This window comes from Cannabis sativa, chromosome X (assembly GCF_029168945.1).
Source record: "Cannabis sativa cultivar Pink pepper isolate KNU-18-1 chromosome X, ASM2916894v1, whole genome shotgun sequence".
Classification (NCBI taxonomy): Eukaryota; Viridiplantae; Streptophyta; class Magnoliopsida; order Rosales; family Cannabaceae; genus Cannabis; species Cannabis sativa.
In genome coordinates, this window is record NC_083610.1 from 51,284,414 (window position 1) to 51,296,356 (window position 11,943).

At 33.0% G+C, this 11,943-nt stretch overlaps 1 protein-coding gene across 1 annotated transcript; it reads right to left on the reverse strand.

The window, feature by feature from the left end:
* Positions 1-709: 709 nt before the first annotated feature.
* On the reverse strand, positions 710-2,625 carry LOC115712748 (transcription factor MYB30). Its single transcript, XM_030641103.2, has 3 exons — positions 2,293-2,625; positions 2,036-2,165; positions 710-1,852 (listed from the first exon to the last, which is right to left on the reverse strand). Exons 1-3 carry the CDS (start codon positions 2,426-2,428, stop codon positions 832-834), a joined length of 1,287 nt encoding a protein of 428 aa, XP_030496963.2. The 5' UTR covers positions 2,429-2,625; the 3' UTR covers positions 710-831.
* Between the last annotated feature and the right edge of the window lie 9,318 nt (positions 2,626-11,943).

Consider the following 11,943-nt stretch of genomic DNA (forward strand, 5'->3'; position numbering starts at 1 on the left):
TACCCACACTAATTAGTTTCCTTTTCTTTTTCAGATCCAAAGCTCGTGTGAAATTGAAGCTCAAAGAATTAATAGTTGAAACTATTCCGATCCTTTATATCATATATATATATAAATATATATATATATATATATATATATATTCAATCTATTCCGCATCATATAATCATTCATATGTTTTATCAATTCATATAAAATTTCTAACAGTAAAATCCAAGTAAACTACATTCCATCAATTAAAACTTACTATTTTTTACTACTCTAAAACATAAACTCTCTTAAGCTCCAAACTATTCTGATCTACTAAACCAACATCAAATCATCATAATCACTACACTAATTTACTATATTTTACCGCAACAACCATTAAGCACTTAATTAGTTCTGCATATCCACTTATTGCAAACTAAATCCATGCAAATTAATTCACAAAGCATCCATGATCCCTAATTATATTTATATGCTTATATAGGAAAATTATCTCATATACTATTTTTTTAATTTTTTTTTTCAAATTTACGGTTTGAGTTTCTAAAGTGATTGTAGCGCTAGTTGCAGTAGGGGTTTCTATACGATTTTTTGTTGCAATTTAAATTGCAGCGCTAGTTGCAATAATAGTTTCTACGTAGAATTCTGTAAAAATGCAAAAGAAAAAAAACTATTTTGAAGTGTAAAAAAAAAAAAATGATCCTTATGCATGATTAATATGTATATATATAAATGTATCTGCCCATAAATATTAATTATCTAATTAATTATTGTACATTTACACATGATGATGAGTATAAATTAGTTTATTATTACTTTCATCACCTTATTACAAATTAAAATCTATTGATCGATGGGTAGGAAAGACATTGAGTGATCATGTTGAAGGGATTGGTGGTCGTGATGATGATCTGAAACAAACTTATTATTACTAGTACTAGTAGAATAAACCATAGAACTGATCATCTCGTCATTCCAACCCATATCCATATCATTAATAATAATGCCTCCACCAGCAGCAGTTTTTTCTTTAACACTGCTACCTCTACTGTCCTCCTGATCAACATACAAGAACTCCAGCCCATCTGGAACCGGAGCATCTTGATTAGGGATATTATCATAAATACCACTTATTATAACTGCCCGATCCTCATCCTGAACCTGTAGCTGATCATGTTGAGAGCTACTACTGCTTTGTCCTTTCTCCAACATCTGCTGTGCGTCAAACCCATAGCCGGCATCTGTAATATTATACGAAAGAGAAACTTGGGGCGGCGGCGGCGGCGGCGACAGTTGAGGTGTCGGTTTTGATAGTAGCGGCGGAGCAGAAGAAGGAAGATGAAGTAATAATGGGTGATGATCAGTGTGAGTAGTGTTATTATAGAAATCACGATGATGATCTGGGAATCTCCCTTCGAGATTGGTGAGCAACTTTCTTATAGATGATGAGTGGTCGTTGTAATTATTAGAGGGTTGACCAGCGCCGTTTGATGAGTAGGTTGGGGGAGTCAGAACAGGTAGCTCTGGCCAGTAAGTTTTTTGGCTGCTATTATTAATATTATTATTAGTATTATTATTAATTATAGTTGTACTATAACCAGCTTCTGGAACAACCGTATTATTATTATTATTGGAATAATAATGGGGTATGCCTCTAGTACTAATAATATTACTATTAGAAGTAGAAGTAGTCCCTGATCTTTTAATATTTTCGGGCTTCGGCTGTTTAGTACTCAGAGCCTTATTACGAGGATGGTCCTTACGTTGCTTATTACCAAGAAGCTTTTTCTTCAGCCTTGTGTTCCAATAGTTCTTTATATCATTGTCAGTTCTTCCTGGTAATTGTGCAGCGATTATAGACCACCTATTGTTAATTAATAATAATATTAAGTAAATAATAAAAAACAAAGCTTAATAATATTTATAATCAAGCGATGATACTATAGCTAATTCATATTTATATATAATCATTTTATTAAAAGGGAAATTTTTTATTTGAGATTGTTCTCAAATGTTTATACGTAGAAGCTACCTAGGGTATACGTACCTGCTTCCAATACTTATATAAAGGCTGCAAATTATGTTATCTTCTTCTTCTGAGAACCCTCCGTGCTTTATGTTTGGCCGGAGATAGTTCAACCATCTAAGACGACAGCTCTTCCCACACCTCTTAAGACCTAATTAATAATATTAATCACATATATATGATCAAACAACTTAATCAGCAATGAACATGAAGAGATCAAATTCATGAAGTGAATTAAGGATTAACTTTTAAATTATTATGAATGAAATCATTCATACCAATCTTCTGTGGCAAAGCGATCCAATTACCGCCGGTGCCATGGTTTTCGATGTAGGACTTGAGCTTCGCATCTTCTTCAACCGACCAAGGTCCTTTCTTCACATTGGCTTTGTCGCAGCAAGGAGCTCTGCCCATTTTTTTTTTTTGTTTTTTTAGTTTCTAGCTTGAGGGGTTATTTTGGTTTGAGCTTAATAATTAATTGTGGTGGTTCTTTGCTTCTCTGGCCCTATAAGATAGAACAAGAATTGTGACAGAGAGAGAAAGAGAGATGGAGATAATTATTATATAATAATTAGGAAAAGTGATAATGATAAACATATGGTTTCATGAGGAATAGCAATAAAGAATTTAAAAGAGAAGGGTGTGAAATTGTAAGAAAGTGACTGCGTGCATATTTTAATAATAATACAAATATATAAATTAATTAATATTTGAAGAAAATGAGTGTGCCAGTACATAGGAGAGTGCCACAACAAGGATTTTCTTCTTGTCCTTTTTACTGTAGAATCAATATAACTATATCATTTTCTTGGAACCCTAAGTCCAATTATACATAACCCCCTTATTATCTAGTGGGGCATAATAATATTAACAATATAAATATCTATTCTATATAAAATGTGGCTATATCACAGAATTCTTACTTTATGAGAAATTATTGGGTGATTTTTTCTTTTTTTTTTTAAAAAAAATAACAAATTATTAGAGGTTGCCACGCAAAGAGTCAGTATTATTTTTTATTAAAAATTATTTTCAAATTTTAATATTTAAAATTAGTTAAATTTTAAATATTATTTTAAATCAAATTTGAATATTTTGATAGTTTAACTAGATAAATATTTTCATTAATTCCGAAAATAAATTTAAAAAGAAATGATTATCATTACATTGAATATTATTAATTTTAAAACTATGATAATAAAAAAAAACTAAAAACTAAAATAGAATTAACATACGTGACAAGTCACGTAACATCTATCTAATATATATATACATACAATTTTTCTCTTTGATGTTTCTAAATAATGTAACGTATTATATCATGCTGCCGTGACACTATGACAACATTAATATTGGTTATTATGTGTAATTCTCATTGATTAACACTAAACTTAATTAGTTATCAATTACTAATATACAATAATATTAAAGGGGAACTAGTTATATTTTCCTCACGGTATAATTAACATCATGACTTATTAATTAGCTCAAAAAAATAAGAAACAACTTTTGTAAGAACCACAAAAAAAATTTAAAATCTTAATAATTTAATAATAATTGTGACAAACTTTAACTGTACACATAATTGTCTATAAAATGACGTGTAATTAATTTTAATCACATAATTAAAATTGATTTGATTAATTATCATATATTTATCTATAATAAAAATTGAAAAAGTGTGTAAAATTATATCTTTAATATTACTCGAGATTTATTAAGATATGAAGTCCAAACTATAAGATTCTTCCTCCATTATTCGGACTATTAAAATGGCGTTGAGAAATCGATGTATATATGCTTTAGGTAAAACACTTTAATGGAATTTTAATTTGTTACACAGAAAAACAAAAGAAAAAAAAAACTAGTGGATTTAATTAAGACAATAAGGAATAATTAATCTCACCATTACAAATTATATATATGAAACCTCTTCCATATATATATTTATATATTTTTAATGTACTGTCCATTAATTTAATTTAGTATATTTAGTTGTACGCTGGAAATTAAGACAATACAGAAACTCAAATTTTAATGCATATAAATATAAATATACAACTATAAAAATAAACGTGATGTATTTATTAATCTCCGAGTAATAGTTGAAAAAAAAAAATGTTCAGATTGTAATAAAATGTCAAATATTCCATATATATTTATATAGAGTGAGTGATGGCATCAACTTATAACAGCTTACTAGAATAACGTCTCTAGAAGCATATGGAAAAGACAAAGACAATATACCAGATATTGAAACTCTATGAATAAGATTAAGAAGTTAGTGGGGAGGACTTCCTTTTGGTAGGTGACCAAATGACCAACGCAAGAAAAAGAATGCCAAGGAAAATTGTGGACTTTAATTTATATCTATTTTAATAGAGGAAACAAATTGCGTTTTGCGTGCGATTGTATTATTTTTTAGTGATAATTAAATTATAAAATTATATTAAATTTTAAAGTTTAATATTTTTTAAATGGGATATTGGCGGCTAAACTACCTGAAAATTTACAGTTTGTAACAGTTAACCACAAAAACTGAAATTTTGGCGATATAACTACTTAAATCCTGGTTTCGTTTTGCTCTGCACCTGTAAAGACCGCTTAGCTTATATTTGAAAATTAGTAGATAATTAGGGTTTAATTATGAAAATTAGTTATTAATTCTAAATTATTAATTTATGATGATTTATTTGAATTCAGAATGCATTTTATATGTTATATGTAGAAATTTTATAATTTTACATGTTTTGTGCCCGACAACATTGGAACGCGGTGTATGGCTTAGTATAATCATATCTTAGTATTTTAGTATAGCGGGTGGTATAGTTAGACATTGGGAATGTCGAGAGTAGTCGGGATTTTAGAATTTCCCAAATTACCCCTTAGTGATCTTTAGTGGCTATTAGTATGGAAGGGCAAAAATTGTCATTTTGCCAAGCCTTAGTTTGTCTTTTTGTGAGAATGGGGTTTAGTAGTAAATCTGATTTTTTTTAGTAATGTTTAAGGCTGATATTAGTTGGAATTAATCAAAAAGGAAATTATCTCATTTTCAAGAAAAAATAAAAGTAAAGCAAAATCTCATTTTCTCTCAATTGTCTCTCTCTTTCATGTCTTCAAGAACCAGCTAGGGTTGAGGGTTTTCTTTGTGTAATTCAAGTCATTCTCAGCTATTTGTTAGTGATCTCAAGCCAAGGTATAGTCTTTTAACTTCTACCTTTATTTTCTTGAATTTTAAGGATGGATTTTTGCATAAAATGGTGATTTGGCTACTGTTGTTGCTGTCATTATTAGATGTTGTTTTTAGAAGTTAAATTATGCTTGATTGTGTTGGTTTAAGCTTGAATTGATGGATGTTAGTTAGATTTAACCAAGTTTTGAGTTTTGAACTCAAACTTGGAGCTCAAATGGTGGATTGTGTTTCTGAGCATGTTAGTTGGTTTTGTTGCTTGGGTTATGTTCATTGGGGTCTAAATAGTAGGTCTGGAAGGTTTCATGAAGTTTGGAGTTGATTTGAATGATTTATGAATTTTTGACTCATTCCTGCACTGAATCAGAATTCCGGTTCAGAGGGGCCTGTAGGAACCAAAATTCCAGTTGGCTCCCAAGAAACCCCACAGAGCCGGAATTTCAGTTGGGGAACCGGTCTACCGGTTGGGGTAATTTTGGGTACCCTAGTTTTTTCTATTTTTGTGTTGTTTAGGGTATTGCCATGTTATTTATCGATAGGGAAACTTTTAGTTTTAAGTTTAAGACCCCGGAAAGTGATTTAGCGTATCACTCACTTATGTTATGAATGATGTGATTTAGGAGCCTGTAATTCACCGAGCAGTTGTTCCACTCAGGTTGGCCGGCACACCTGAATTCGGAATCAAGGTAAGATTAGTATAATATCATGCATATGTTTATACATGATTATCGTACATGTTAGTTGCCGTCAGAATAACATATCAGATATATGTTAGGCAAATCTATAGCCATTAGATTAGCATATCATGGAAACAGTGAGGTGTACATAGAGTTGCACCGAGATGCCATCAGATATATTCTAGGCTATCAGATAGTGTGATTTAGTTGCTACCACATCAGTAGATTAGAGTACTGAGTATAGGTTGGATTTGCGGTTAGTCATACTTTGTCAAGAACGTTCCTGATTCAGTTAGGGTTATGGTTAGGTGTATGGGCGCCTGATTATAACCCGGGATTTTAGTATGTTTATTATGTTATGCTTTTCTTACTGAGTCTATCGACTCACATTGCTATGTGTAGGTAAGGGCAAAGCTAAAGTTGAGGAGCCGTGAGAGCGAGCAGGTGAAGATTGTACATGTTGGGGCGGTTAGGCCTGGAGCGTACGATCCAACTTGCAGGAGTATGTGTTTTAGATTGTTTGTAAGTTTTCTAAAACCTATTATTGCTTGATCTAAATTGCCTTGGTTAATTTGATGATAGATCCAATGATCTAATTTTGACCAAAGGTTCAATTGATGATAGATCAAGTAAATAATTTGTAACAGGTAATTTTTACAAACTTCTTTCATCTGTGTATGACCTAGCAACATGATAGGATCCATCCAAATGTGTATGTCTGTGTGAGCCTATATGTTTAATTTCTATTATAGATACATATAGGTTGTTGTTGCTAAATAAAATATCATAACTGATAGATTTTATTTAGGCTCATTTAGTAGTGAGCCTATTCAATTAATAACAGTTATTCATTTTAAGGTTAAATTCCTCTCTTTTGGGCCTTGTGTGAGAGTTGGGAGCCTTAGAAGTGGGTACGACATACTGGACCCAGCCCCCCCTCACATGAACAACCCAAATTGTGAAGGCCCATTTGCTTGATTTGGATAACTTTGCTAGGTTAATTATATTAGTTTGACCTAATAAAAAAATTGATTAGCAACATAATTAATTTCATTCTTCCTTGAAATTAATTTAAGAAAAACATAGTTTGAATAGTTATATTCTGGAAAGCTATATGTATTTTTCTTGTTTTTAATTAAATATGTAATTATAACCATATAAATTCTTTCTGAATCTTAATTTTATAATTTCATTAAGTATTCCTATTTAAGTTGAGATTTAGTTAAATCTATCAAATCAACTTAGATTTGAATATTTTTGAATTTCCTATTATAAATTAAGTTGAGGAATTTTGGGAATTGGTTATTAAGATTCTTTAGATATTTTTTAAGTTGATATTTTCTAAATATGGGAACTTAAAATAGAATATCTTCTAAATTAAGTGGTTACTACTTAATTGGTAATATTTAATTAAGTCATTGGTTGAAGAATATTTTTAATTTGGGTATTTAGATTTTTCTAAACAACTTAAATACGATATTTTTTAAAATTATTCCATTTTTGAAATTTAATTAAAGTTCTTACTTTAATTTGTAATATTTCATTATTGAGATATGGAATATAAATAATTAAACAAAATACATGTTTAAATAATGAGCTTTAATCAAGAGAAATTCGATTTCCATTGTTGGTTTTACATAGCTATTATTTTAGTGAGTAATCCTCCCTAATGGAGGAACGTTCATTAGCAAGTTAGCGCCGTTTAATCTCGAAAGATAAGTATTCTTATAAGTTTATTTTATATGGTTCATGACCACCCTAATGGTGGCGACTATATAAGACTTACAAGAATGCGAAACAATGGTAGAAGCTCATAAGATAGAATTGCCTTGACTCTCGCCTAAACGGGACAACGCTGAATTCCAATCTTGATCGAATAAAAGGTTGCTAGAATGTTTGACATTTTAGATGAATTGACAACTCTATTCAATGGATGATTCTTTGACTCTCGCCTAAACGGGACACTGTATCAGTTTGTTGGAAACCTTGGAAAATAAACTATGTTAGATTTAGTATTTTTATAACATATGTGATTATTTGTTTTCTGAACCTGTGTATGAATTTATAGAACCAAAACCTTACTTCTGTTTATTGATATGTTGTAGTGCCAATATGAATAACCCTCATCCCAATCCACTCCTAGTTAGTATCTTTGCAAAAGAACTCAATAGTGTGAAAATGCATCCTGGTAGTTGCATTAACTCGCACCTATTGTTGATGAATCTGAAATTCCTAAAGGCAAATCTACTAGGAATTGATTTATCAAAGGAACAATGGGTAAAACTCATACTTTATAGTCTTCCTCAGGAGTATAACAGTTTTGTTCTATATTATTTATTGAACAATCCTAACTCCTCCGACATGGACAAACTCGAGTCTGAGTTGAGGGCCCATGAGCGGGATCTGATTGCAATGAGACCTCCTAGCATTGTAAGCTTTAATCAGAGGAAGAAGATTAAGCATGAGGGCTCTAACAAAGCTGCTTCTTCAAGTACAATTATCAAACATCATGTTCTATGTGCGAATTGTAATGGAAAGGGACATAAAGAAGAACAATGTCCCAGGCTTCTAGACAATTCAAACGAAGGTGATGCTTTTGTATTTAAATCATGTGTTTTAGAGAACGACAAATCCTCCTGGATTGTTGATTCTGGATCTACTAACCATGTATGTTCTTCATTGCAGCTGCTTGAAACTTGGGAGAATCTTCACCCAGATGAGTTAAAGCTTAAAGTTGGAAATGGCGAGTTGGTATCAGTTAAAGCAAGAGGAACAGCCCGAATCAAGTTTAATTCTAAGAAGTTTTTACTTTTAGAGAATGTTTTATATATTCCCAATTTTAGTAGAAACTTGATTAGCATTTCATGTTTACAGACACAATTTTATATATTGAATTTTTCGAGTTCAAATTGTTTAATTTCTCGTAATGGATTTCATATATGTGTTGCAAACATGGAACGAGGGCTTTATGTTTTAAGACCTGATACTCAAATCTCACTAAATACTGAACTTTTCAATGTAGCTAAACCTAGAAGCCTTAAGAGAAAAGAGATTGATAATGATGATCAAACTTATCTATGGCATTTACGTTTAGGTCATATAGGTTTTGATAGACTCAATAGGCTAACCAAAGACGGTCCATTGAAAAATGTCGTCCTGCCAGTCTGCGAGTCTTGCCTAGAAGGAAAAATGACAAAACGTTCTTTCTCTGCAAAGGGAGAGCGTGCCAAAGAACCCCTAGGGTTAGTACATTCAGATGTTTGCGGACCGCTGAATGTAAAAGCCAGAGGAGGTTATGAGTATTTCGTCACTTTCATTGACGATTTCTCTAGATATAGTTTTCTTTACCTAATGCAAAAGAAATCTGTAACGTTTTAAAAGTTTCAGGAATTTCATGCTTTGGCTCAAAACCAATTAGGTAAAACATTAAAGATCTTGCGAACTGATAGGGGTGGAGAATATATGGATATGCAGTTCAAAGATCATTTAATTGAACTTGGAATTGAATCCCAATATACTGCCCCAAGCACTCCACAGCAGAAGGGAGTTGCAGAAAGAAGAAATCGCATTCTCTTAGAAATGGTTAGGTCTATGCTGAGTTATTCAACTCTGTCTACGTCCTTCTGGGGATATGCTATTCAAACGGCAAACGACATTTTAAATGTTGTTCCATCTAAAGAAGTCCCTAAGACACCCGTCGAACTATGGAATGGTCGCACACCTAGTTTGCGCCATTATAGGATTTGGGGGTGCCCTGCTCACGTCTTAAGAAAGAAAGAAGGCAAACTGGAATCGCGAACTGAAGTTTGCATGCTTGTCGGAAATTCTAAAGAGACTAGGGGTGGACTGTTCTATAGTCACAAGGATAACAAAGTGTTTGTTTCTACAAATGCTACTTTCCTTGAAGATAACTATATGAAAGACAACAAACCGAAAAGTGAAATTGTATTAGAGGAAATGCTCATAGATACTGTTCCTTCAAATGTACCATCTTCTTCTACTCAAGAAGATGAACATCCCACTCCCTCAGTTGTAGCAACTGAGAAAACTACTACTAAAGCTCCTGTTCAGAAGGTCACCAGGTCACCGCTCCTCGTCGTAGTGGGAGGGTTTCTACAAAACCATCTCGTTATGGCTTGGATGGTGAAATCAATATGGTCGTTGGTGACAGTATTGATGACGACCCTTTGACCTATAAACAGGCAATGGCAAGTCCGCAACGGAAGCGATGGTCAGCCAGTATGGATTCAGAAATGGATTCCATGAAAAAGAACAAAGTCTGGGAATATGTAGAACAACCTGATGATTTTCGTCCAATTGGATGTAAATGGGTCTACAAGAAGAAAAGAGGTGCTGGAGGCGAAGTCAAAACTTTCAAAGCTAGACTGGTCGCCAAGGGTTATACCCAAAGAGAAGGTGTGGACTATGAGAAAACTTTTAGTCCTGTTGCCATGCTCAAATCCATCTGAATTCTTCTCTCCATAGCTGCCGCTTTAGATTATGAAATTTGGCAAATGGATGTCAAGACAGCCTTTCTTAATGGGCTTCTTGAAGAAACCATCTATATGGAGCAACCAGAAGGTTATGTTCTTCCTGGGCAGGAGAATAAAGTTTGCAAATTAAATAGGTCCATATATGGGCTTAAGCAAGCTTCTCGCTCATGGAATAAAAGGTTTGATGAGATCATCAAAACCTACGGCTTTCATCAGAATGAAGATGAACCTTGTGTTTACCAACTCAAGGAAAATCAAGTAGTAGTATTCCTGGTCCTTTATGTTGATGACATTTTGATCATTGGAAACAATGTCAAGAAAATGACTCACATCAAGGAATGGCTTGACACTCAATTCGACATGAAAGACTTGGGTGAGGCAGCCTATGTTCTTGGTATTCAGATTGTCAGAAACTGAAAGAACAGATCCCTTGCTCTCTCTCAAACAGCTTACATTGATAAAGTTCTAGAGAGATTTTCCATGACCAATACCAAAGGGGCAAACATGCCCTCTAGACATGGTATCCGTCTATCTAAGGAACAGTGTCCTACTGATCCTCAAGAGATAGAAGACATGGCAAAAATTCCTTATGCTTCTGCAGTTGGAAGTCTAATGTATGCTATGCTATGCACTAGACCTGACATCTGCTATGCAGTTGGAATCGTGAGCAGGTATCAGTCAAATCCAGGTAGGGTACATTGGAACGCGGTTAAGTATATTTTGAAATACTTAAAGAGTACAAGAGATTATGTATTAGTCTACAAGGGTGGTGCTTTAAATCCCTTAGGCTATACAGACTCAGATTTCCAGGGATGTCTTGAAGACAGGAAATCTACATCTGGGATGGTGTTTACTCTTGGGGGTGGAGCATGTTGGAAGTTATTTTACCAGGAACTTAGATCTACTCACAAGTATGTTGATTTAACAACCTAAATATGAACTTCTAAAACGATATGAAATTAAACACATAAGAGTATCAGAAATCTTACAGTGATTGCAGCGGAATATATATGTCTCCTCCCACTCAGATCTCTAACCCTTGATTCCTTTCTGTAGCAGAGTATAATCAAGATCTGAGCCCGAAAGTCCTTCTTTGTTGTCTCTGAAATCTACACAGCCTTCCTCACTATGATTGAGGTATTACTTGATGTGTGTGGGCACTACTCTAGCACTCATACATTTCGAAACAGTGAAGGAATAGAGAGAGAGAGGGTGGCGGCTCAGAGAGAATTTTCTGAGAGAAAATTCTTTCAGAATAATGCTGTGAAAAGGTTGTACAGATGTGTGAAACTCTGAAGCCTTTGCCTTCTATTTATAGAAGACCACCAAGGGCTATGATTGACATTTTGAACTGAGAAAATCAAAGGGAAAAGGAAGGTAAAGGGGCCGGCCTAGGCAATGTGGAAACAAGGCTTGCCTCTTTTCCAACTTTCCTTTTCCTACACTTGATAGTTTCCCTTTTTGTGAAAAATTGCCAATTCCATTGTTCAACCATATTAATGATAAATCTAATTATTTAATAATTAAAAATAATTATCAAATAATATATTATCATTTATTTTATTAATA